Source organism: Balaenoptera acutorostrata, chromosome 16 (genome assembly GCF_949987535.1).
Source record: "Balaenoptera acutorostrata chromosome 16, mBalAcu1.1, whole genome shotgun sequence".
Classification (NCBI taxonomy): Eukaryota; Metazoa; Chordata; class Mammalia; order Artiodactyla; family Balaenopteridae; genus Balaenoptera; species Balaenoptera acutorostrata.
Window position 1 is genome coordinate 5,541,234 of NC_080079.1, and position 27,666 is coordinate 5,568,899.

General features: G+C 50.0%; 1 protein-coding gene and 1 non-coding gene across 3 annotated transcripts in view; one reads left to right on the forward strand and one right to left on the reverse strand.

Annotated features, from left to right (window-relative positions):
- DOCK1 (dedicator of cytokinesis 1) overlaps nucleotides 1-20,991 on the reverse strand; it is a 532,415-nt gene extending 511,424 nt beyond the window's left edge. Inside the window, exon 1 of one of the 2 annotated variants that reach the window (XM_057531553.1) lies at nucleotides 20,797-20,991. In XM_057531553.1, the coding sequence (XP_057387536.1) occupies nucleotides 20,797-20,842 (46 nt within the window). In that variant the 5' untranslated portion in view covers nucleotides 20,843-20,991. The remainder of the gene's footprint in view (nucleotides 1-20,796) is intronic. The other variant, XM_057531554.1, reaches the window with a different exon arrangement.
- A 2,926-nt stretch (nucleotides 20,992-23,917) lies between these two features.
- TRNAG-ACC (transfer RNA glycine (anticodon ACC)) lies at nucleotides 23,918-23,990 on the forward strand. The gene has a single exon. It is a non-coding gene; the product is annotated as a tRNA-Gly (tRNA).
- Nucleotides 23,991-27,666: the final 3,676 nt, after the last annotated feature.

Consider the following 27,666-nt stretch of genomic DNA (forward strand, 5'->3'; position numbering starts at 1 on the left):
ATGCAGGCGCTCTGCGCTGTAGCCCCGCCCCCTCCAGGCTGGCTTCCATAAAGAACCAGAGAAAACCCGGAAAGCTGACAGCCCCATCCAACACACGAGGTCCTCCGGAGATGGAAGACCCCCTCACCCCCAGGTCAGGGCCTTGTCCTTCCAGCTCCATCCATGTCTCCCCAAGTCGGAGCCCATGAGAGGCTTCCCGTGAAAACACACTGCTGTCCTTCCCGTCCAGGGTCATCTGGGAATAGACTGTCCAGACCGTATTCCTGAGGAGCTCCAATCCTCAGAAGGGGACTGGACATTACAGAGACTTTATCAGTTCATGCCTGTCTCCCCCTGGAAGCTGTAGAAATCCCTTTCCTAGAAGCCCTGGCTGGCTTTTCGAGGGGGTCTGATCTCTGAGATAGAGGGCGATGATCTGCCCACCTCCCCAGGCTGTTTGAACCTTCCCAGTCTCACCTAAGTGAGATCCAAACAGTGTTCCCCTCCATGGGTTCCCCGAACTTCTAGGAGCTGTAACTGTCAGCCCAGCAAGTCAAGAGTTAGAGAAGCTCAGCTTTAGCAGATGGAAGCTTCCAGCAGGTATCCAGATAGAGGAACTCTGTCCACGCTCTGTCGCCCAGGCCTGTCCCGAGACAGCATTAAGAGAGCGCGGCATGGGCGTGTCCTCCCAGGGCGTCAGCACTCACCCAGGTTTGTGGTCTTCTGTATATTACCTCCCTAATCACCTTCTGGAAATGGGGTTTCTAATAACCTGGAAATAGATCTAATCAAGGTTAGTAGATCTGTTTGATCGGTTTATTTTGAAACATTCATAATTAGTAGCTGTGGTAGGTTAAATTTTGTCCCCCCAAAAGTTATATTCAAATATCTAATCTCCAGTCCCTGGGAAAATGACCTTCTTTGGAAATAGGATCTTTGCAGATATAATTAAATTGAGATGAGGTCATACCGAATTAGGGTTTTCTACTGTTCTTACAAGAAAAGGGAATTTTGTACACAGAGACTCAGAGAAACACAGACAGAGCACCGTGTGAAGACAGAGGCAGAGACTGGAGTGATGCTGCCACAAGCCAAGGACACCAAGGACTGCCCGAAGCTGGCAGAGAAGCAAAAAGCAGATTCTCCCTCTGAACCTCCAGAAGGAACCCACCCTGCCAACACCTTGATTTGAGACTTCTGGTCTCCAGAACTGTGAGAAAATACATTTAGTTATTTTAAGCTACCCAGCTTGTTACAGCACCTTATGATGGCAGCCCTAGGGAACCAATACAATAGCTGTCATCCATCCATCATGCTCACCGCTTGGCAGGCACTGTCCGTGTACTTCACACCCCTTAGCTCACAACATCCCCACCATGGCCCTAGGAGGTAGCTTCCTAACCACACCGTGTGGAGAGATGAAGAAACTGAGGCATGTAACTCACCCATGGTTACTCGGCTGGAACGCGGTAAAGATGGGCGAGGACCCAGGTCCAACTTCCCTGCACGGGCACTATCTCCTGTCCCTCTTCCAGTCCTACTCCTAACACCCGGCCCTGCTGTACCTGAGAGACACCTGCTTTTATCAGAAGTGCACACACGTCAGTGACACACCCATCCAGTCTAAGCGTGGGTCTGCAGGCTGAGATCTCGTACTGCCCTCGCCCTTCTTCCAAGTAATTTTCCCCCATGAAATGTTGGGAGCCACCTCCAACCCCACCTTGCCCTGGATGTCAGAGCTGCTGCCTCCTAAAGTACCAGACAGAGCAGGGGTTCCCGGACGACCCTACACATTAGGGCTCCAGCAAAACACAGGGACCTCGCTCAGCAGGGTGTGTTAACGAGCCCAAGAGAACCCCTCACTCCAAAGCTGACCCCTGACCCTGTCCAGGACTCTGTGCTGCTGGCATCTTTACTGCATTTGCCGTTATGTCCAAGAATCTTGCAACTAATTTAAACACAGAATTACCATATGGTCCGGCAATTCCACTCCTAGGTCGGTACCGAAAAGAACTGAAAACAGGCGTTCCAACAAATACTCATCCCTGAGTGTTTATGGCATCATTATTCACAATACCCAAAAGGTGGAAATGACCCAGATGTCCCTCAACAGATGAGTGGAGAAACAAAGCATGGTATAGATAGGTATAATGAGATACTCTTCAGCCATAGAACGCAATGAAGCATTGACACACGCTACAATGTGGATGAACCTCGAAAGCATTATGTCAAGCCAAAAAAGCCAGACAAACGAGGTCACATATTGCATGATCCGGAATAGGTAAATCCATGGAGACAGAACACAGATTTAGAGGCTGCCAGGGCCTCAGAGGAGGAGGGAAGGGGGAGAAACAGCTTAATGGGTGAGGGCTTTTACTCTGGAATGATGTAAATGTTTTGAAATTAGATGCAGGATGTTGCACAAGGCTGTCCGTGTAGTAATGCCACTGAACTGTTCACCATATCACGCCTAATGGTACGTTATGTGGCTCTCACCCCAATACATCACTTTTCTTGTAAATCCTGCCACTGATTCATAAACTGACAGTTGTGCCAAACGTGCTGCCCTGCCTGCCTCCCCGCTCCGCCCGCCCCCGCGGCTTTCAGGACCAAGTTCCCACCCCCTAACCCGGCTTGCAAGCCCTTGGCCCGGCCCCTCTCCTCTCTCCCCCGCACCCCATGCTGCAGCCCAGGCAGAACCTCCCACGGGCTCCCCGCCGTCGGGTGCTCCCTCTCTGCTTCCCTTCCCAACCTCAGCATCCTCGAGGCCCGCCAGGAGTCCTCGGTGAAGCTCCGCAGACAGCCTACCACCCACAACCAAGCACCAGACCCCTTCAAGGCCAAGGGCGAACACTTTGCATCCCCATTGCTGTAACTGTCACCCGAGACTCTTGAGAGCAACTCCAACAGATAACAGCATGACCTGGGTGTCGACTTCTAATCCATGCCAACACTGGGGTAGCAACTGCTATTACCCCCAGTTTATAGGGGAGCAAATTCACCCTCCACGGCACGGAAGGTAGAGTAAATTCTAAAAATTACCCAATCAGCAAGGCGGATAGCCAGAATTCACCCCCAGCTCAGTCCAACGGCAAACGGTCCCCTACCCCTCTGGGATTCAGCTCAACAACCATCCAGCCCATCACAGGACCTGACAACGAGCTGCAGAATCAATTCTGATGCAAATAAACTTGCATGGATTTTCATCTGTGCCTGACAGACCTATACATGGCTGCAAACCCTGGTTCCTTCCGCCTTCCCCAGACGACGTCGGCTTTCATGTTTAGCACATTTTCTTCCCTGCAGTCCTTCCGGACAGAGACGCCACCCTCAAACAAGACATATGAAAATGCTTCCAGAGATTAAATGCTTACAGCCAAGCTTCTGAAGGTGACCTGATTAAATACTTAACCATAATACCAGTCTAGACTCAATAGATCAAACCCTTCTGGCTCAGGGCAATCGTGGCTCTGCAGCAACTGTGCAAAATAATGCTTATAAATGGAAGAAAGGAAGCCCGTTTCTCCTGAGTTTCTAGTAAATTGGGGGTTGGAGACTTAATAATGCCAGACAAATTTACAAGTCAGGCAGCAGGTTCTGCGGAGGCCCCTGGGGGCAGAGCCCGGCCATCCGCCCAGGACACAGCTCTGGCAATGAATCACGGCTGAAAGCCAGGGAAAGGGGTCCAATGCTCCCCCTCCCTTCCTTAGGCTCCTTCCTTCCACCTGGGGCTTGGAGACCATCACTTCGCTCTGTTTCATATTCTGAATCCAGGGAATGTCCTCGCTCTGTTCATGTTTTATTCCTTCAGCCTCTCCAACAAGCCACTCATCCCAGCTCCAAACCTCGGACACGTAGTTCCCTCTGCTGAGACCACGTCCACGTGTCCCGTCTCTTCCCCTGGGTACCTGCTGGAGGCCCCGGGTCGCTATAAATGATACTTGCTCCTGCCGGCGTTCCCAGGCTGTCCGGCCCCTGGGTAGGGGTCCCCCACCTGCGCGGTAGGCGCCCTCCCCCTTAGAGAACGCTCACTCCCAGCATCATAGCCACTCGGTCCCAAGTCCGCCTTTCCCACTAGACGGTGGGCAACCCGAGGGCACACACGACGCTTGCCTTGTACTTCGATGAGTCTCCAGCACCTAGAAGCGTGTCTGCCATGGAAGCTCTGACTCAACGTCTACTTATAATGATGAAGCAATGAACGGAGGAACTCAGGTGGTCTCTCTGGAGGGAAAGAAAGAGATCACCTCTCAGATGCCAACTAAAGAGCCAGCTGCAAACCAGAAGAATCTTCCATGCACATTTCAGTGCCTTCACCCTTGGGAGGGATGGCAGTTTATTAAGCATTTTCTATTCGCCTCAAGTTCTGGCCAAGAAACTCCACGTCACATCCAAACTGAAAGAAAAAGGCAAATCAAAGAGAGAGAGTGGGCTTCCCTGGTGGCGCAGTGGTTAAGAATCCGCCTGCCAATGCAGGGGACACGGGTTCGAGCCCTGGTCCAGGAAGATCCCACATGCCACGGAGCAGCTAAGCCCGTGCGCCACAACTACTGAGCCTGCGCTCTAGAGCCCACATGCCACAACTACTGAAGCCCACATGCCACAACTACTGAAGCCCGCGAGACTAGAGCCCATGCTCCGCAACAAGAGAAGCCACCACAATGAGAAGCCCGCACACCACAATGAAGAGTAGCCCCCACTCGCCACAACTAGAGAAAGCCCGTGCGCAGCAACGAAGACCCAACGCAGCCAAAAATAAATAAATAAAATAAATAAATTTAAAAAAAAAAAAGAGAGAGCAAAAACCTACAATCAGTATCACACATTTGCACATTAGTCACCACCTTAGTCTCCAGACAATCTTCTAAAAAGATGATGCAGAATATACCAGGACACAAGGTCTCTAACCATCAGCTTCCTCACTGAATGGAGACCAGAAACTCCTTTTCACCTGTTTCTCAAATGCATCTCTGCCCTAATCCTCTGTATTAGGGCCACCATAACAAAGTACTGCAAACCTGGTGGCTTATGACAATAGAAATTTATTCTTTCACTGTTTTGGAGTGCAAGAGTCCAAAATCAAGGAATGGGGAGGGCCGTGCTCCCCTCCAAAGCCTTGATGGGGGGAGTGCTCCCTTGCAGCCTCCAGCTCCTGGTAGCCCCAGGCGTTCCGTGGTGTCCCTCGGCTACTGGAGGCTTAACTCCAATTTCTGCCTCTGTCCTCCCGTGGTCTCTCCCGGGTCTCCCTCTTCTTATAAGGACCAGTCATCTTGAATAAAAGGCCAACTCTAATCCAGGATGACCTCATCTTACCTAATAAGATAATTGTATCTCCAATGACCCTATTTCCAAATAAGATCACAGTCTGAGGCAAAAGGGGTTGGGGGGTTGGGGGGGGACACAATTTAACCCACAACATCCTCCATCTTCCATCCTAGAATGTGGATTAAACGATCCAGGCACGATATTGCAAGCACCAGGAACTGTGTTTTCCTCAAGTTAATATGTAAATATATGCAAATACTTTTGTGAAAATGTTGTTTTTCAAAGTTTAATTATTTTTCTTTTGTCTACTTTTCCTGGATATCTAAATTCAGACTGAAGCTTGCAAGTAGTTTAGAACCGAGAACAAACATCAAGTAATTTACATGGAAATCCGATGCTTCTACTTAATAGCTCTGTAATCTTTAATCTTTTATTTCCTTTTTTTTTTTTTTAAACAGAAGAATAAAGTACACTAAACAGAGGTGGCTTTGTCACCAGGGGTCCATTTTCAGGCTTATGTGGTGCTGAGGATGGTGTTCCCAAGTACTAAGTGATTAGCGGGTGCTAAGCATTTGACACTTAGCCTGTCACTCCTCTCCACAATCATCGGAAGTGGGTACTATCATTATCCCCACTTTACAGATGCGCAAACTGAGGCTCAGAGAGGTTAAGTAACCGGCCCAAACTCAAACAGGAATCCGGGGGTCTGAATACATGCCAAGTGCCTCCCCCATGGGCTCGACTTAGGGATTTCGGGGATGGAAGAATCTCATTGTTACCTAGTTCAACGGCCCAGCCTCCACACCAGGCACACCCCACATCACATCCCTGCTGAGAGAGAGCCCCTCTGGGAGGTTTTCCATTTTCCTAGTCCTGCCTGGTAGGATTCTAACAGCTACAGGCACACGGCCTCCCTGACGGCTCCCCCAGAGGGCGCCCAGCCTGGTCAGACACACGGCAGTCAGATCAGCACTAGCCGGGCCAGGCCCCCAATCCTCGGCAGGCCTTCACGCTCCCAGGGCTGCCGCTGGTCACCGATGACTTTTTAACCTTTGACTTAAAATTGCCACAGAGGTGGAGGGGTGCAGGAGGGGGATTGGAGGAAGGCGGTCAAAAGGTACAGACTTCCAGCTATAAGATAAATAAGTACCAGGGATGGAATGTACAACGTGATGAATATAATTAGCACTGTTGTATGTTATACATGAAAGTGGCTGAGAGTAAATCCTACGAGTTCTCATCACCAGGAAATTGTTTTTTTTCTATTTTCTTTAATGTTGTATCTATACGACATGTTGGGTGTTCACTAAACTTATTGTGACAATCATTTCATGATGTCTGTAAGTCAGATCATTATGCTGTACACCTGAAACTTACACAGCGCTGCATGTCAGCTATACCTTAATAAAGCCTGAAAAATAAATAAATGGATAGATTGATTAATTAAATAATGAATTAAACTGCCACAGTATTTGATTCCAGTCACGGAGCTCCCCAATGATGTCACGGGGCAGCTCCTCTGATAAGGCCGGTACTCCAGAGCAAGGTCAGCCGTCCCCTCCCGGCCCCTGAGGCTCTCCGCGACTTCTGTGACAAAGACAGCGCTCGTTTCACTCGCCAAAAGTGGCAGTTTAAGAAAATCTCATTCCATTGTTAAGAGTCATCTGTTCTAAGGGGTAGTGGTGGGGGCAGGGGATAAATTAGGAGTTTGGAATAACAGATACACGATACTACATATAAAATAAACGATAAGGACCTACTGTACAGCACAGGGAACTATACTCAATATCTTGTAATAACCTATAATAGAAAAGAATCTGAAATCTTTTATATATTTTTTTTTCTAAGAATCAATTTTATTTATTTATTTATTTTTCATTGCCTTGGGTCTTCATTGCTGCACATGGGTTTTCTCTAGTTGCAGCAAGCGGGGGCTACTCTTCATTGCGGTGCACGGGCTTCTCATTGCGGTGGCTTCTCTTGTTGCGGAGCACGGACTCTAGGCGCGCAGGCTCAGTAGTTGTGACTCGCAGGCTCTAGACCGCAGGCTCAGTAGTTGTGGCGCATGGGCTTAGCTGCTCCGCGGCATGTGGGATCTTCCTGGACCAGGGCTCGAACCCCTGTCCCCTACATTGGCAGGAGGATTCTCAACCACTGCACCACCAGGGAAGTCCCATATATATTCTATATATATATTTATATATATTATATATATATATATAAACTTTATATATTTTATATATATAAACTAAATCACTGTGCTGTACGTCTGAAACTAACACAACATTGTAAATCAACTATACTTCAATTTAAAAAAAAGTCATCTCTACTTGAACTTTTGGGTATTCCCTCCACTTGTCATCTCAGAAAAGGAAGAAATTGGAAGCATCCCTGCTCTAGAAGGGTCCCACGAAAGGTTTTCTAATAACATCACTTCGTTTGGTCTCACCTGCCCTTCGAGGTTTTCGGTTGTCCACCTGGGTGCAGCTATGACATATATACTCTGCCACGTGTATATGTTTAGAAATGTACCCATGAATCCCCTGAGTGGTAAGAAAAGGTAACAAGAAGAGTAAAGTGGAGAAGCTGGACCAGGTAATGCCAGGATTTCAGCCAGCTGTGTGTGTCTGTGTGTGTGTAATTAAAAGTATTTTACAGCATAAGCAGAGGGCACATAGGCCCACTGCCCAGCAAGGTGGGCTGTATGAAACAAGAAGTGTTCATAAAAAAAATGAAAACAAGATTCAACACCACCATTCCATTTCTTCCAGCTGTGGTGCAATGCCAGCCACGAGATGAATCATTATTAAGTCAGTGATAAAGGCGGGAAGCCCGATGAAAATTTTATAAGCTGGTCCAAAACTTGTTGTAGGCTGACACATTTAAAGCACGTCTGCAAAGCCGCTGCACATATTAGCAGGTAAGCGGCAGGCTTTGCTGGGTGAATAAAATATCGACTTCAAAAATGGAAGTAACTACTGCTATACTATTTATGCCATGATTATTAAAACTTTGTCCTTAAGAAACACTTTTATCCACGACTTCATTCCCAGGCACTTAGATTCTTCACTCTGAAGGCTCATTCCACGTTAATCCCACCTTTAAGTGCCTGCCTGTAAATCACAGCAGTCGAAGAGGGAAATTGAGCAAATGCTTTCGAGCCCTTGACCACACGTGGTCCCCACTGGTAACTACTGGTCAGATGAAAACTGTAAAATGGAGGTTTTATTTTCTGTTCAATTGGAGGCAACACACGGTTTAAGAGGCAGGAACCCTACAGAACTGGATTTCTGTTACATCACTGGTTTTAACCTTTCCCTCAAGGTTCCCTGCCCCTCCCCCACTCCCACCACTTCCGAGGCCTCCTGTGTTCATTAAAGCTCTAAGGGGGCCTGCCAGAGAGGGTCCCAGCCCAGCTCTACCCTCACAGCCCTGGTCCCTCAATTAGAAAACCAAGACAATGTTGCCCTTTTTGGCTTTAAGAGTCTAGCAATTACTATATATAACAGATAATCAGGACTTTCCTGGCGGTCCAGTGGTTAAGACTCCACGCTCCCACTGCAGGGGGCCCAGGTTCGATCCCAGGTTGGGGAACTAAGATCCCGCATGCCAAGCAGGGCGGCCAAAATAAACTAATAAATGAATTAATTAATTAAATAAAAATAAAATAGAACCAACAAGGACCTACTGCATGGCACAGGGAACTATACTCAATATTTTGTAATAACCTAGATACACACACTCACAGCTTTCAAATTAGCTCCTGATACTTTGCCGAGATGAACTCTCGCTGTCCCTTCACCTTCACTCAACAAGATATGCCAGGGACCACACAGATGCAGGGAACAGAGGAAGGAACACAACTCAGCCCTTGTCCCCAGGGGCCCTCTGTCCAGCAGGGGACATGAATGAGGAGTCCACCAATGGCGCCCACAGACAGAAGCATGTTATGAAACTGCAGAGAGCAGCCTGGAGAAGGGCCCCTCGTGCAGCCCAGGTGAATCAAGGAAGACTGACCAGTTGACTTCCTACACTGTTGGTGGGAATGTAAATGGAAAAGAGTATGGCGGTTCCTCAAAAAACTGAAAATAGAGTTGCCATATGATCCAGCAATCCCACTTCCGGGCATGTATCCGAAGAAAATTCTAATTCAAAAAGATACATGCACCCCAATGTTCATAGCAGCATGATTTACAATAGCCAAGCTATGGAAGCAACCTAAATGTCCACTGACAGATGAATGAATAAAGAAGATGTGGTCTATATACACGATGGAGTGCTACTCAGCCATAAAAAGGAATGAAATAGTGCCATTTGCAGCAACACGGATGGACCTAGAGATGATCATATTAAGGGGAGTAAGTCAGATAGATAAAGACAATATCATATGATATCACTTATATGTGGAATCCAAAATATGACGCAAATGAACTTATTGACAAAACAGAAACAGACTCACAGGCACAGAGAACAGGCTTGTGGCTGCCAAGGGGGAGGGGAGGTGGGGTAGGGATGGAGTGGGAGTTTGGGGTTAGCAGATGCAAACTATCATATATAGAATGGATAAACAACAAGGTCCTACTGTATAGCACAGGGAACTATATTCAGTATCCTGTGATAAACCATAATGGAAAAGACTATGGAAGAGAATGTATATATGTGTAACTGAATCACTTTGATGTAGAGCAGAAATTAACACAACACTGTAAATCAACTGCACTTTGGGACTTGCCTGGCGGTCCACTGCAGGGGGCACGGGTTCGATCCCTGGTCAGGGAACTAAAATCCCACATGCCTCGTGGTGTGGCCAAACCAAAACAAAACAAAACAACTACACTTCAATAAAATTTAAAAAAAAAAAAAAGAAAGAAAGGTTTACAAGTTGAGCTGAGCCTGGAAAAGACTGACAGATGGAAGATAAACAAAGGACATTTCCAGGCAGCCAGAAGAGCATATACAAAGGCACTGTGGCACTACCAGAACACACAGGGTAGAATGTGCCAGAACTTGAGTATGGAAATACCACCAGACATCAATGAGGTCAGCCAAACTAAGCTCTCTTCCCTGCTATACGTGGGAGTCCCCAGTACGGCTTCCCGTCCCCATCTCTCCCTCCCCCTGGCCTCTCCAGGCTGATCCTCAAAGCAATAACCCTCAAGAACAATCTGAAGAAACTTGGCAGCCTGGTCACAGCGCCTGGAGGACCAAAACGCATTCTAGCCTTTGAAAAATGGGCAGTAGAACACACATGATGTTAGAACGACTTGAAAATTAATCTTGTGAAGTTAATAGAAGCACAGCAATTTGGAAGAAAAATAATCACATTTCCCTCCTTCTAAATCATTATTTGCCCCTGGTAAAGCCAATTATGTTCAAGAAAATAAGTTATTATTTTGGGGGGAAAAATGGAGTCTTGATAAGTGCCTTTATTCCAGCAAATAAAACTCCAAGAGCGAATGCCTGACCTCCTGTATTTATGAAGGTCTGTGGGCAGCCTGAATGATATTTCTTAGACAGAATGTTGCGGATGGACCATAATTCCCCTGGTAATCTGTGCATTCTTCCCAGGACCTGACCTCAAAACTGCTGTTTGTCTCTCGGAAAGAAGAAACACAGCTGTCTCCTGATCATCCTTAGACAGCCCCGCTGCCCGGCTAACCCCCTCCCCCAACTCCCTTAGGCTTCCTCCTCCTCGCCCTCTTGCCCGAAGCACACCCTTCGGGAAACAAGTCCTGCAGGTTTCTAACTTTTCCTCCCAAATATGCGGCAAAGACTTTGCTTCTAACAACACAGCCACAATACTACAGTAAACAACTCCAGAGCGCTGACTAGGAGTTGGGGGTGACTCCCAGCACTTCACTGACACCAGTGGGAGCCATCTGGCCCCCAGGGGGACAGATGGCAATGTCTGGACCTATTTTGGGTTGTCACCACTGAAGGGAGGGGATTGCTAGTGGGATCCAGCGGACAGAGGTCAGAGATGCTGGTAAGTACCCCGCAATACACAGGACTGCCCCCCACGACCAAAATACATCCAACCCAGAATGCCACTAGTACCCAGGTCGAGAAAACCTGCTTTACATGAATTCGCCCATTTAACCCTTGAGCAACTCTGTGAGGCAGAAACTACTGTCATCCATGGTCGACAAGTGAGTAAACGGGGGCAGACGGGCTTCGGAGCCCCAGGGGCATCCCGACCCGGCACTACGGGCACTACGGTCCTAAACCGGGCAGCCTCCACTCAAAAGTACCTTCTTTGCAGGGACGTCACTGAATATTGGAGGGACAAGGCACTGAGCCTTAGACAGGTTCCCTCCCCCCATATTCAGGCCAGCTGCTCCGGACCCCTTGCTGGGCACCACTGCTCTATCAGCCAAATCTGTACGGGACTCTGGCTGATGAAATTAAGAAGGGAAACCAGAGTGCTGTGAGCTCTGGGGGAGGCTGGCCTCTGGTCTCCTCGATCCTGACTCCCTGACCCCAGGGCCCGCCTGCCCCCTCCCCATGCTCTCTCCACCACTCCCCTCCCTCGTCCCTCAAGACTCCCAGGCCCTGGGGACTGAGGACCATTCTCCCTGGGGCCTCAGCCCTCACACACCACTGTCCCGCAGCCCGAGGTTGGGAACACAGGGGACAGTCAATTCCGGAAGGGCTCAGCAGGCCGGCAATGCCGGGAGGGGGGAATGGGCCGAATCTGGCACAGACCCTATCGAGCTGAGGCAGGAAATTGCAGACCGTGACCTGGGACCAGCCAGGCAGCCGGTGGGACGGGAGTGCAGCAGGAAAGGAGGCCAAGAAGGCCGGGAAGGACGTTTTAAAGGATGCCCTTTCCAAGCAGGCGGCAACCACCACGGTCTCGGGAGTCTGCTCAGAGACCTCGAGAGCTGGGACGGAGGACACACTCTCAGAAGACAAACGGAACGTGTTAGTTTAGGCATGAAAAAGGAATCAAACAGATCCACATGCCTGCAAACCCCAAAGTTCCAAACGCCGCAGAGTTTTGAGTAATTCACTTAATGGCAAAGATCCAGCGGAGATGAGACATGGGGTGTTCTAGGAACAAAGCTGTCAAGTAAACAGGAAAGGGGGGGCGGGGGAGGGAGGAAGGGAGGAAGGAAGGAGGGAAGGAAGGAAGGGGTTGTTTGAAGGCACCATTTTCTTCTATGGCTAATTCCCTGTGGTTGAGGACCACTGCGCTCATCCCTGAAGCTGGGACACGCTCCATCACTGCATCACTCCTCATCTCTACCTACACGCGGGTTCACGTGCCCAGGTGAGCAGCTCATTCAGAATGCTCATCTGCCCACGATGCTAGCCCATCACCAGACAACTTGTCTGTAACAAATAAAACAAAAATTAGCAAACTTTAGGAAAAGGAAAGCTCACGAGGCCACACTGCCCTTTTCCAATTAAAAGTAATGAAAACCATCACCAGACATTGCGGATTTTCTCTATAGTAAGTTAACACCCACACAGTAAGCGAATCCGAGCGGTACTTTTTCTTGCTGCAAGCTCTCCCGCATACGTGATCTCCATAGTTCCTCCCGGGCAGCTGGGAGGTGAGCACAGGCTCTGGGATGCTCCCAGGGTCCCGTGCAGGGCCTGAGGTTGGGGAGGGCAATAAGGTGGCACTAAGCGTTGCAGCCAGGCCTGGATTCCAGGCATTCTGACTCCTGGTCCAGTGCTCTTTAAAACCCACACCATCAAGTACCCTCACATCACTTTCAGTTACTGCAGTTCTGACTGATTTACCCTTACAGCCTTTTTCGGTGCCTGCTTGGTCATAAAGACAAGTGCGATTTCAGAAAATGAAGGTTCATTCATTGCAGCACTATTCACAATAGCCAAGACATGGAAGCAACCTAAAGGTCCATCGACAGATGAATGGATAAAGAAAAGGTGGTACATATATACAATGGAATACTACTCAGCCATAAAAAAGAATGAAATAATGCCATTTGCAGCCACATGGATGAACCTAGAGATTATCATACTAAGTGAAATAAGTCAGACAGAGAAAAACAAATATCATGTTATCACTTATATATGGAATCTAAAAAATGATACAAATGGGCTTCCCTGGTGGTGCAGTGGTTGAGAATCTGCCTGCCAATGCAGGGGACACGGGTTTGAGCCCTGGTCTGGGAAGATCCCACATGCCGCGGAGCGACTAAGCCCATGAGCCACAATTACTGAGCCTGTGCGCCTGGAGCCTGTGCTCCGCAACAAGAGAGGCCACGACAATGAGAGGCCCGCGCACCGCGATGAAGAGTGGCCCCCACTTGCCGCAACCAGAGAAAGCCCTCGCACAGAAACGAAGACCCAACACAGCCAAAAATAAATAAATTAATTAATTAATTAATTTTTTAAAAAAAGATACAAATGAACTTATTTACAAAACAGAAACAGACTCACAGACACAGAAAACAAACTTATGGTTGCCAAAGGGGAAAAGGGGGCAGGGGGCGGATAAACTAGGAGTTTGGGATTAGCAGATACAAACTATTATATATATAACAGATAAATAGCAAGTACCTACTGTATAGCACAGGGAACTATATTCAACATCTTGTAATAAACTATAATGGAAAAGAATCTGAAAAAGAATATATCTATATTTCTATCGATATATTATATATATATATATTAACTGAATCACTTTGCTGTACACCTGAAACTAACACAACATTATAAATCAACTGTACTTCAATTATAAAAAAAAGAAAGAAAATGAAGACTCCATTCTAACAAAGAAATGAAGGCTAACACTTAGAAGCAGACACAGTTCTCACTAGCAGGCTTTAGTAACCATCTTCTGAGGCCGAAAGAATTCAACAAACCCAGGAATGGGGTCTGGGGTGCTGCATACATTTTAGGGTGGTGAGAACAGGAACTGCCGACAAATATGAAGATGACCAATTTAGAGAGCTTTCCTTATGCTCATGGGTCCACTCCCCCGACCCCAGCAGCCGTCCGGATTAAGTACACAGCATCGAACATCCTGAAGTCTATAGGACATAAGTAGTGGAATATACCTCAAAGAAAAAGGCGGCATCTGTCCCCATTCACATCTCTTCACATCTTTGTAGGGCTCTGGCCATCTGTTCCGCCAAAGGATTCTCAGGAACTAAAAGGTATGAGATCTTACAACCCACCCCTTGCTCAATGCCCATGTTGCTAACCCGTCCATCACAGCTCCTGCTGATCAACGGAAAACACAGGGAGGAGATCCACATCGTCCTCCTCCTGCAGGGCACACAGCAGGACTACGTTTCTGAGTCCCATGCGCTGGCCAGGGATGGAGCTCTAAGCAAAAGAATGTGGGCAGAAGGATGGCGCTACCTCCAGCCCTGGCAGGGAAGAAAATCTCCTGTGAACTATCCTTCACCTCCTTCTTTCCCCACCCCCAAATAAAAGGCAAGGAGCCCAAGATCCTGGCAGAGGGCAGAGCCACAGGATAGAAGACGCCCTGGTCCCTGAATGACCCGATGGAACAGAGCCCCCCCCCACCCCGTGCCCGCTCCCCACCACCCACACGGACTGTGCCCTGAAGGAAAAACGAACGCTCATTGTATGAAGCCAGCGAAACTGTGGGGCTGTTTGTTTACACAGCTAGGCAACCCTAATTCAGAACGGAAATCACAATAGTTACATTTATACCTAAAAGTATACCTAGCGTATCCATGTAAGTTAAACAAAATCAGCAAGATGGCATATAAATTGTGTATCACACTCTTGAGGAAAAGCAGCAGCAACCGTAAACAGCAAAGAGGCCAGGGTACAGACTGAATAAAGTTTTTGATGAGGGCTTCCCTGGTGGTGCAGTGGTTGGGAGTTCGCCTGCCAATGCAGGGGACAAGAGCAAATGTCAGCGAGGATGCGGAGAAACTGGATCTCTCACACGCACACACACACACTCACACACACACTCACTCACACACACACACTCACACACACACTCACACACACTCACTCACACACTCTCACACACACTCACACACACTCTCACACACACTCACACACACACACTCACACACACACGGCTGGTGGGAACATAAAATGGCACAGCCGCTCGGGAAAAGTTTAGTAGTTTCTTAAAAAGCCAAACTACCTTTCCATTCAACAACTGCATTCCTAGGCATTTATCCCAGAAGATGAAGACTTCCATTCACACAAAAACCTGTGCGTGAATGTTCACAGCAGCTTTACTGGTAACAGCCAAAACCCAGACATCCTTCAAACCATGGATACACACAGCAACCTGATGACTCTCCGGAGAACTATGCTGAGGGAGAAAAGGCAATCCAAAAAGGTTACATACTGCAAGATCCCACTCATGTAACATTCTTGAAATTACAAAATTACAGAAATGGAGAACAGATTAATGGTTGCCAGGGATTATACTGAAGGGCAAAGGGCAAAGGGCAGTGGGTTTGGCAACAAAAGGACAGGAGGGGTCCTCCGGATGATGGAAATGCTCTGTATCTTCTTCAATGTCAATATCCGGGTTCTGCTATCGTGTTGCAGTTTTGCAAGATATAACCTTGGGGAAAAATTGTAGTGGGTACACAGGATCTCTCTGTACTATTTCTTACAACTGTTGGGTCTGTAATTATCTGAAAATCCAAAGTTAATGAAGAAAAAAAGGGAGAGGAGGGAGGGAAGGAAGGAAAGAAGAAGGGGGGAAAAGGAAGAAGGAGGGGAGAAAGAGAAAAAGAGAGGAGAGACAGAGACAGAGAGATGGCAGGTGCCCTTGGGCACTGTGGCTTCTCAGCTGTACCCAGCACAGGACTCAAAACTGCCTGTTCCTTTCTCCGTGTTTGCACTACCTGCATCCTCAGAGGTCACAAGAGAACAAGAGAAAGAACGATTCACACACGCTAAGACAATCCTGATAAGACGTCTGATATTCTGGGCCAACACTGGCACTACAATAAATTTAAAATTTTTATAGTGTTTCCAAAGTAAAATCAGGTTTGTAGAAATATAATATGCCTTAATTTCATTTTTCTGCAACTCCAGTGAATAAAAATGTCTGCATTTCTATTTACTTAAAATCAAATCTAATTTTTCTTCCCCCAAAGTAGCAGCTTGCTTGCTACTCTAAGCAACAAAAGGGAACTCTCTGCAACTCTCACACTGCCAAATTTACTGGGATACTACACTATTCCTAGCAATTATCATCGCGCAGGGCTAATCTGAATACACACGTCACAATCCCTAACACCAAGCAAAATGTCACATCCCCCTAATATGGGGGCAAAACACACCATTAAGACATCAAGTTTGGAAGAAAAGCATTCCTCCAGCCACCGTGACTGTCAAATCCAAACAGGAAATCACTTGTCACTATATTTCTAAACTGCGCTTTATTAAATAAAAAATTACTAAAAGCACCATTCCATGGCGTCGTACCTGGCTTATCACAAACGCTGATCTCAGGGCTTTGTGCTCTGAGGACATTATCTCAGGGAATCCCCACCGGTCTTTGCAGTAGGCAGGCTTGGGTCCACTTTCCAGATGAGGAAACTGAGGCTAAGAAAGCAGGAATAATTTGCTCAACGGCCACATAACAACTAAGAGCCAGCCGTTAAAGATGTGTCGGTGCCAGTGCCCACATCCCCACATCCCGTTTGAGGTTTGCCTGGAGTGGAGAGCGAAGGGCACACTGAGGTCACTGGTGTTCGTTCAATCTGCCTCTAGCAAAGCTAAAGGCTGGAAAGAGAACCGTAGTCTCGCCCAGGCTGCTCTCCACACCACCTCCGTTCCTGTTCTGTTGCTGCCATAACAAATCACCACACCCTCGGCAGTGGAAAACCACCTACATTCATTATCTCACTGTGCTCCAGGTCAGGCACCCAGCGGCTCTGGGTCTCAAAGTCAAGGTGTTGGCCGGCTGGGCTCCACGGGAGGCTCTAGGATGAACGTTTCCAGGCTTATTCAGGGGTGCTGGCAGAATCCAGCTGTAACTGCAGGATTGAGGTCCCCATTCCCCTGCTGGCTGTCAGCTGGGGCCAACCTCAGCTCCCTGAGGCCTCTGCCTGGTAGCAAGTGGACCTCGACACCTCCGGGCCAGCATCCGGGCACGGAACCCTCCCAGGCTCGGAATCGCTCTGACTCCGCTTCTGCCGAATCTCTCTTGTGTGAGCAGACAGAGAAAGGTCTCTGCTTTGGGGGCCCACGTGGGTAACCCAGAACCATCTCCGCACCTCAGGGTTCACAGCCGTAATCTCATCTACCAAGTCCCATATGCCGTGTCACACACCACATTCACGCGTCCTGGACACTTGGGGGGCCGTTATTCTGCCTTCTATGTCGTCACTGAGATGTGAGCATGCCAGCCTCAGATGTGACGGCTGCATCTTTTCCACCTCATCTGAAGAACAGGATCCATATGAACACAATTTTACTGGTGTTGGGACGTTATGACTCTGCCTAGTTGGGGGATGATGGGAAAGTTCATCTGGTCCAACCCCTCAGTGTGACAGCTAGGTCAAAGTTCATGCCCGTGTTAATAAGCCAGGTCAGTAAACACTGACCCACCAAACTCAAGCCCAAGGGGAGAAATTAACAGGCTGGTCAATTTCACAGGTGACCCCCCCCCCCCCCACTACCATGAATGGGGGGGAGGGGGGGAACCAGCGTTTCCTGCCTTTGCTGAGCAAGCAACAGATCAGCTGTTTACTCCTTTCCTGATTCCACAAAGTAAATAAATAACTGAAGTGTCTCATTTACAAACAATGCTTCTAACAGATTCTAAGTACTTGCAAACAATGAGCTGTGATTCATGTTTCCAAATGAGATGGAGTTTTACCATTTTCTCTCCCCTCGTGATTCATTCACCCGCCAAGCCACTGGCCGGGTGGAAGCCTGGCCGCCCACAGACCCACCAGGGCCCATCTAGGGAAACACAGTCCCGTTGTAAGGCTTCCCCCCAAAAATGTAAAGGGGATCTCCAGTAATTTTCCCTTAGGCAGAAAGAGGAATTAAACTCGTGGAAGTGAATCCCTACATCCAACACTTACATCTTCCTAGCCAGCCCACTCCCTGAGAACCAGTGGAATCCTCCCCAGGCAAACTCCCAGACAAGAGGGTAGCCTGACTCAAGTGTCCTCGGCTTCCCCCTGCCCCAAATCGGGAACTCTAGGAGCTCTAGGCCTGCGTGCCCTCCCTGACAGGGGTCCAGTTATTTACAGTTCCTCCTGCTGCTGAAAGAGTTGTGCCGTCTCGTCCTCTCCATCTGGTGAAACTAGGCAAGACAGCCCCCTCCCATCTCCCCTGCCTGACAGCCACTCACATCCATCCCAGAACTGCCTCCAAAACCTCCAGGATACCCTTCTTCTCTCGAAACTTTTCAACTTGGAGTTTTCTTAAAACCAAAGTATTAGCCAAAGGTGTGATGTTAGACGGCACTGCCGTGAGCGCTAGCAAAGCTTCTGGAAGGCATGTGACTTACCGTGGGAAGGACACAACCACGTTCGTGCCCACAGCTGCCTCCCCAGTGGGGAGACCCTGCTTGTGGGTCTCTACTTGTGAATGTTCCCTTTGGTCATGAGACACAAGTCACTCCACAGGTATGGACACCTCCAGGGTTCTCACTGACACCATCCAGGTCACCCTGGGAGCCAAGGGTATCAAGATGACCTTAAAGAGAGGTCTCTCGCCCATCTCCTGGTGAGCACAGTGGGGTGAGCATGAACTCCAGAGCCACCACCAGGGTTCAGTTTCAGGACAGAGCACTTACTAGTGGCGTTAGTCTGTCCTTTGCCTCTGAGAAGTGGGAGGGACAGTAGTCCCCTGAGAGGGCAAGTCCTGAGCAGGGGGCTCTGCTGCCCTCTGCCTGCCCCCTGCCTGCCCCCCGCCTCTCCCCAGGGCTCCAGCTCCTCTTCCATCTCTAAGCACTGCGTTCCCTGAGGGTCTGCCCTCAGCCCTCGCCTCACACACACCATCCCAGCAGGCTCACTGCAGCCCAGACCCCCCCATGCCGCCCCACACCCGAAGCTGACCCAGCAGGAATCTCCACACCCAAACCTCCCTCATCCAATGTGGATTGATGAGGACCTTTCTATCGGGGCTGAAACCACCTGAACGGGTACAAGATGCTGCTTACAAACTCAGCTGCACTCGGAAGCCCAGCTCTGCTGCTGACCTTTGTAGATGTGCCGGAGCCTGAGGCCTCATCTCTCACACAGGGGTGGGAAGGGAATTCAGCCACAGCGGTCCTGAAGCAGCGCCACCTGTGCAACAAGCCCCTGCGGGCCCAGAGGGGACCTAGAACCGTCCCCCCGATGTCTAGGCCAGCTCCACTCTACGTCCCTGGCATCTAGCAGAAGCATCACAGAAAGAAAAGAGAGAGCCCTGGGGACTAGAATCACTCAGGCTTCCCAAAAGTGGGAGGGCTGAACCACACCAGCAGTGGGAGTGGGCTACTCCCTCGCAAAGGCTCAGAGTCGGGAGGGCGGGGCGGGCCGCAGGATCTGGAACCCCAGGAGGGCACCACCTGGCTTCGGAGGGGAGGCCAAGGTTACAAAAGGCCTTCCAAGTCAGGCAGAGTGCAGCCTGGCTGAAGAGGTGGTCAAGGACCCCTCTGGATCGTGGAGCAGGAGGAAAGAGAGACTGAAGCCAACTGGGAAGCCGTGGGGATGAGGAGACCAGCCGCGGGCCCAGACAGAAGCGTCCGGTGGGCAAGTTAAGAGAAGGCAAGAACCCACAGGCCTCCGCAGGCCAGGCTACCAATCCCCTCCAGGAGGTCGGCAGAGCGCACGGGGCCTGGGGGGACTGGTTGTTTAGCCATTAAGGAAAGCCTCCGACTCTGGAATGTGTACTTGGTCCGAAATGTAAACTTGCAACGGACTCTCCCTACTCCCCTCAGGAAGCGACAAAGAGCAGCGGAGCCAAAACAGGTCCCCGCCCTTCCCAACCCGCTCTCCGGTCCCGGGGACCCCGGAGCGCTCGGCCGCTGGTCCCCGAGGGTCCCGCGCCGTCCAGGGCAGGACCACCGAGCGGCAGGCGGCGCGATCGGCCCGCCCCGGTCGCACACGCCACCTCCCACCGGGGGAGAGCACAGTCGCTGCAACTTGAAACTGTCCACCCGGAGCCGCAGACACTGAGCACAACTTCATCCGAAAAGCCAAAAGGCGCGGCCGAACAATGCCCCCGGGGCCTCCCGGCCCGGCCCGGCCCGGCCCAGCTGGGGTCGAGGCGTCGGGGGCAGCCCCGGAGGCTGGAAGGCTCCGCCGCCGGGGTGCCCGCCCGAGAGCTGGATGTCGGAGGGGACACCCTCGGGAAGTGACACAAGCCTCCCCCCACCCCCGCGTGTCCCCGGCCCGGCTCGCGCGGGCTCCGGAGCGGGCGCGGGGACAGCGTGCGCCCGGGGTCCGAGTGGGCAGTGGCCGCCGACGGACCCTCGGACGGGCAGGGCGGGGACGCGGGCTCCCGGCCTCCGCGGCCCCTCCGCGTCCCGCCCGCGCCGCCCGGGCCGCCGGCAACAGGCTCCCGGGCGCCCCCGCCCTGCCCCGCCGGCCCGGAGCGCGGCGCGCGGGAGGTGCTCACCCACGCCGTATTTCTCCTCCCGCTTGGTGGGCACCCAGCGCGTCATGCCGCCGCCCGCGTCCTGGCGCCCAGGCCGCCGCCGCCGCTCCGCCAGGAAACTCCGCGCCTAGGCCGCCATTTTCCATTCCTTTCGAGCCGCGACAGGATGGGGTGGAAAAAGTTTGCGGCGGAGGCGGTGTCATGTGGGACGGGGCGGGCGGAGCGTCGCGGGCCGGATGGGAAAGGCCGGGAGCGCCGGCGGGAGGCGGGACGGCGGCGGGCGGGGGGCCGTGGCCCACGCCCCCACCCCCCGAGGAGCAGCCCCGCAGGGGCGTCGTCTCCCCCTTATCCACGGAGCCCTCCCGGGGGCTGGATCTCATGCACTGAGAGGGGTGCGCCCTGGCCGGCAGGTGGGCAGGGGGATCCTTGGCAATTTGTGAAGCTTGTGGCTTGCACAGCCCCGGGTTAGACTGGCGCGCGGTGATGTGAGGTCCCCAACTCAGTTTCCGCCTTGGGGGGAGAGGCCTGGAGCTGAGCAAACCCGCAGGTTCCCTGGGAGGAGTCTTCCCGGAGCGCGTGGTTCATTCATTCATTTGACAAACATTAACTGAGCACCTACCCAGTGCCGGGTGCGCTAGGAGCGCCACACTAGCCCAGCTGGGGTGGAGAGGTCATGAGAAGAATAACAAGAGGTGGGTCGGCTCCTGGTGCTTGGGCAGGGACACCCAAGGCTGGCGGGAGGAGACGGTGCGGTGCTGGTCAGGGAGCGCTTACTGGGGAGGTGACCTCTTGCGGGAGTGCGGAATGAGTGCATTTACCCGGAGAGGCCAAGAGGGAAAGGCAGGCAAGGCCCCGCTGGGGCCCAGAGACCTCAGCCTCCTTAGGCCCCCAGAAACTTCTGCTAGATGAGTAGGACTCAAGGTCTGTGAAGTGGGGCAAGAGGGGAAGAGATGCTGGCCTGGAGAGGAAACCCCAGGCCGGGTCTGGAGCAGACACACTGGCCTCTTAGGAACGTGGTCTTCACCCTGTAAGAGTTCTCAGACTGTTGTGTTTTCCACAGCCGTAGAAGATGGGGCTTCAGATTTCTCCAAGGAAAAACTTATAACAACACACACACACACACAGTTATTTTTACCATAATTTCAGAAAAGAATAGAAAAGGTCAAAACCAAGAAAAGGAGGAACGAGACAGCTTCAGAAGGAAGACAGCCCATAAAATGGAGTAAATTTGGTGTCACGGCATATTAACTGGCTGTCCGCCTCCTCATGCCCCCAAGAACCAGTGACAAGGCAGTGCGCCTGAAAGCCTTCAAGGATGGACGAAGGAAGGTAAAAAAGACTGGAAAGCCCCGTGGCGTAGGGACAGCGCTGGATGGCAGAGCTTGGGAAGGGGCTGGTAGGGCCTAGGAAAGACCAGGAGGGCCACCATTCTGCTGTAGAGAATGCCCATCGCCTGTCCTTGGGACCACTTTGAGACAGGGAAATCTCAACATTCCACCCAGAATATCAATTAAACACTTGAGAACGCCCTAAGAGCTTGTCAGTTTGGGTGGCTGAGAGGCAACCTCCTACATACAGAAGATAATATATGACTTGAGAGTTCACAGACATCAACCACTGGTTTATAAAAGTTGCAGGCCCTGTTTTACTGATAAGGAACTTAAGTCCCACAGAAGGAAGGAGACTGAGCTCCAACCACACACAACCTCATGTACACACTTAAAACCTCCTGTAGAAATTAGAAACCTCAGGAGCTGAGGCCCTGAACCCGTGGCCTGGTGACTCGGACCCTTGAAGGAGAAGCACAGTGAAAGTGCTGTACAGGAGAAGTAGGGCACTCTGAGACAAACGACATGTCGGCCTGACCTACTCCAAATCAGGACGGGCTTCCCTGAGAAAACAGAGAAAGCCAAGACTTTAAGGAAAAGCAGAGACTAGCAGAGGGAACAGCATGTGCAAAGGCCCTGGGGTGGGAAGGAGCACAAATCCTTCAAGGAACTTATAGGCCACTGTGGCTGAAGCACAGGGAACCAGGGGAAAAGGGCCAAGAAATGGGCCTGCAGTAGAAGGGCCTTCTGGGTCTTGTTAGGAACTTGGAATTCTGCAAAGAAAACCTGGAAAACATTTTAGTGATACTGATCTCTCTTGTGCCCAATTTTAGTTTTGCTTGTGTGGCTATATGCTGGGGAAGATGGCGTATTGTAGTGAAAGACCAGGGGCTTGAGAGCCACGCACATCTCGGAGTCCTGGCCTTGCCATTGCCAGCTGTGTGACCATTCTCCTTCCGTTTCTAGCCTTTTCTGCTTGTAAGCCTTAGGGTTCTGAGAGCCCTACATATGAACGAGGGGTAATGATACCACCCTCACGCAGCTCTTCTGAGGATCAAAGGTGAAGATATGGCTGAACAGGTAAGACATTCTCTAGCTATGCTTGGTTTCCTCATCTGATGCTGCCCCCAGGTTTTTTGCTTAATAACATCATGGTTAACATTTTCTAGAGCAGTTTCCACTTTCACCCTGATAAAGGTGACCCATTGAATAGATAAATAAATGTGGAGTGGGATTTGTATACTTTTGTAAGACACTCATAAAAATAAATTTCTAAATCAGAATTTTAAAACTCCAGATGGACCACAGACCATGTGTTGGAGACAATGAAGTTTTGGTCCCATTACTGCGATGTGTGCCCAAGTTTGGCCACTGTCCCTGAAGCACTGAGAGGTTTCTCAGCGTTCCCTGGCTGACTCTGACAGTGGTCTCATCTTGCGGCTCTGAATCGAGTCTGGGCCCTGGCTCCTTGCCCTGTGGTCGCTTGAGCTCCGGACTGGCATCATCTCCAATTCCACGAGTCCTGGGGGGTTATAGTGAGTTGGCATTTTTAACTCCTGAGTTGACGTGGCTGGGCCACAGAGCTCAGCCATACCTCCCAGGCATCACGCAGGACTTGGACCTCTGCCGTGCTTGCAGATCTCCTGGGCTCTTAGTGCCCAAGAGCACTCTGGCTCCGAGTAGCCCAGTCCTAAGCGTCAGTGGGAGTTCAGACTAGTGACCCCCTCCCAAGATAAGGGAGAATCTTGCGATGGAGCCATGAAAAAGCATAATTGATATTACAGTTTTAATTTTTGAAAATTAAAATTGGGACTTCCCAGGTGGTCCAGTGGCTAAGACTCTGCTCTACCAATGCAGGGGGCCCGGGTTCGATCCCTGGTCAGGGAACTAGATCCCACATGCCTCAACTAAGAGTTCACATGCTTCAACTAAAGATCCCGTGCAGGGACTTCCCTGGTGGCGCAATGGTTAGAAATCTGCCTGCCAATGCAGGGGACATGGGTTCAATCCCTGGTCCGGGAAGATCCCACATGCCGCGGAGCAACTAAGCCCGAGCGCCACAACTACTGAGCCTGTGCTCTAGAGCCCGAGAGCCACAACTACTGAGCCTGCGCTCTAGAGCCCGTGAGCCACAACTAATGAAGCCCGCCCGCCTAGAGCCCGTGGTCCGCAGCAAGAGAAGCCAGTGCAGTGAGAAACCAGAGAAGCCACCGCAATGAGAAGCCCGCGCACGGGAACAAAGAGTAACCCCCGCTTGCTGCAACTAGAGAAAGCCCGCCTTCAGCAACGAAGACCCAATGCAGCCATAAATAAATAGATAGATAAATAGATAAATAAATATCCCATGCAACTAAGACCCGGTGCAGCCAAATAAATAATAAATATTTTTTTAAAAAGAAAATTAAAATTACTTTTTTTAATTTGAAAAAATTATCCATATTCACAATGCAAACTCAAGAGGTAAATTCAGCAAAATCTTGCCTGGTGGAGGTACCAGAAGGCACAGTGAATGGGGGAGGGGGACATGTTTATCTGGCGAGGAAGGGTGGTGAGCAGATGAGAGTAGGACAGGGAGGCAGGGATTTTACACACTTCATCAAGGGGCTTAACCACAGACTGTCTGCCACCTGAAAGAGGAGGTACGGGGTCTGCAGTGAGGCATCTAGTTGCTGCCCCTTTGATCCAGTAGCAGATGTTAGCATCATATTACATGACCAGGCATGTGGTCACAGTACATAATGTCGCGCAGAGCTAAAAAGTATAATCCAATTTAAAAAAAAAGTATATTCAAGACTTTAGACCTAAATTCCAGTTTACAGAAAATAGAGGAGATTGAGCCAAAAGTTAAATGACATCATAAGAACCCCCGACAGTCCTCGACTTAGGATGGTTCGACTTAAGATTTTTCAACTTTAGGATGGTACAAAAGTGATGTGCATTCAGTATAAAACTTACCTCAAATTCTGAATTTTGATCTTTTCCTGGGCTAATGATACACAGTCCAATTCTATCTCGTGATGCAGGGCAGCAGCTGGGAGCTACAGCTCCCAGTCAGCCCTGCAATCAGGAGGGGAAATGACCAATACACGTACAATCATTCTGTATCCAGACAACCAACCGTTCTGCTTTTCACTTTCAGTACAGTATCCAATCAATGACATGAAATATTCAATACTTTCTTATAAAACAGGCTTTGTGTTAGATGATTTTGCCCCACTGTAGGCTAACTTAAGTATTCTAAGCACGTTTAAGGTAGGCTCGGCTAAGCGATGAGGTTTGTTAAGTTTGGTGTGTTAAATACATCTTCAACTTACGATATTTTCAACTTACAATGGATTTATTGGGACCTAACCCCATTGTAAGTTGAGGAGGATCTGTACAGTCAGATGAAGATAGAAGGTAGTCTCTTCTGTAGGACACTGGTCTGGTGTCATCAACAAGTCAGTATTATTGGAAAAAAATGGGTGGATGGGAAAGAACTGTTCTCGATTTTAAAAGACAATAAATATAAGAGGACTTCCCTGGTGTCACAGTGGTTAAGAATCCACCTGCCAATGAAGGGGACACGGGTTCAAGCCCTGGTCCGGGAAGATCCCACATGCCGCAGAACCACTAAGCCCACAACTACTGAGCCTGCACTCTAGAGCCCACGAGCCACAACTACTGAGCCCGCATGCCACAGCTACTGAGCCCGCGTGCCTAGAGCCCGTACTCCACAGTGAGAGAAGCTACTGCAGTGAGAAGCCCGCGCACCGCAACGAAGAGTAGCCCCTGCTCACCACAACTAGAGAAAGCCCGCGCACAGCAACGAAGACCCAATGCAGCCAAAAATAAATAAATAAACAATAAATAAATTTTAAAAAAGAAAGAAATATAAGAAATTCAGTCCTTGACTGGGTACTGCTTTTAACAAAACCAACTCTAAAAGTTGTTAAGGACAAGAGAGGATTTTAACTCTGAACCAATAGTAGATAATATTTTTAAAATATTTATTTTGCTAAGTGTAATAATAGAATTATTGTGGTTATATCAAAAAAGTCCTTATATTTTAGAGATACATGCTGCAGTGTTTAGAAGTTTGTCATTTACTTTAAAATACTGCAGCAAAAACAAAGAAAAGTGAAACAAAATTCTTCCGTCTAGGTGATAGGTTTATGAGTGTTTCATCCCTCTACTTTTTTTATACGTTTGAATTTTTTTTTTTTTTGGCCATGCCACACAGCATGTGGGATCTTAGTTCCCCAACCAGGGATCGAACCCAAGCACCCTGCAGTGGAAGCGTGGAGTCTTAACCACTGGACCACCAGGGAAGTCCCTGAAATTTTTTAATAAATAAGGTGAGGGAAAGGAAGTGCTTGAGATTTGAAAAGCCGCTTGTGAAACAGTAGCCTGGGCTGGCCTCACTCCAATCACTCGGGCTCTGCTTCATTTTCCAGGGGCACTGCTCTGCATTCTCGGTGAAGATCATTAAGGCAGACCTGAGATGTTAAACTTCAACCAGCTCCATAGAGCAAATATGTTGTTCCGTAGAGGATGCTGCCTGCTGACCCAATGTGCCTTGTGGGCAGATGTGACCGTGAATATAAATGCAGACCAAGCAGTCCTTCCCACACTGAGTACACACAGAAATGAGCTCTGGGGCTGGGGGCCAGGACACCTGCAGGAGGGGGAGTGTCCTGAAATAGAAGGACCCTGGATCCAGGTGGCAAGGCCTGAGACGGTCAAGGCCTTGCCCCTGGAAGCTGGATTCCCTCAGGGTCCAGAGAGTGCATGGTAGCGTTCTCAGAGTCAGGCAGACACATGACCAGCACCTTGGCAGCTGTCTGACTCAGGGAAAGGTACCTGGGTGCTCTAAGTTTCGTCGTTTTTATTTTTTATTTATTTTTTTAAAATAAATTTATTTATTTTATGTATTTATTTTTGGCTGCATTGGGTCTTCGTTGCTGTGTGTGGGCTTTCTCTAGTTGCAGCGAGTAGGGGCTACTCTTCGTTGCGGTGCACGGGCTTCTCATTGCGGTGACTTCTCTTGTTGCGGAGCACGGGCTCTAGGCGTGCAGGCTTCAGTAGTTGCGGCACGTGGGCTCAGTAGCTGTGGCTCACGGGCTCTAGAGCGCAGGCTCAGTAGTTGCAGCGCACGGGCTTATTTGCTCCGCAGCATGTGGGATCTTCCCGGGCCAGGGCTTGAACCCGTGTCTCCTGCATTGGCAGGCAGATTCTTAACCACTGTGCCACCAGGGAAGCCCCCGCCCTTGTTTTTAAAATAGTCTGACTTCTAGAGTATCTTGAAGACTTAATGAGATGATGGTAGCAGAGCTTTCACCCGTAGGGCCTCCAGATGAAACAGTGGTTTTCAGGTATCAGATTCCAGGCGACGCTGGGCTGTGAGCCCTGAAGAAGGGAAATGAATGAGGTGAGTTCTATGGCTGCCCAGGTGGCTTCCTGGAGGCAGTTTCTGGGCCACAGCACAGGAAGGGGAACTAAAGCAAGCCTGGGGGCTCACTCACTGAAGACAGACCTGAGTTCAGGAGACCCTAGGCTGCTAGGAGTCACAGGTCAGAGGACC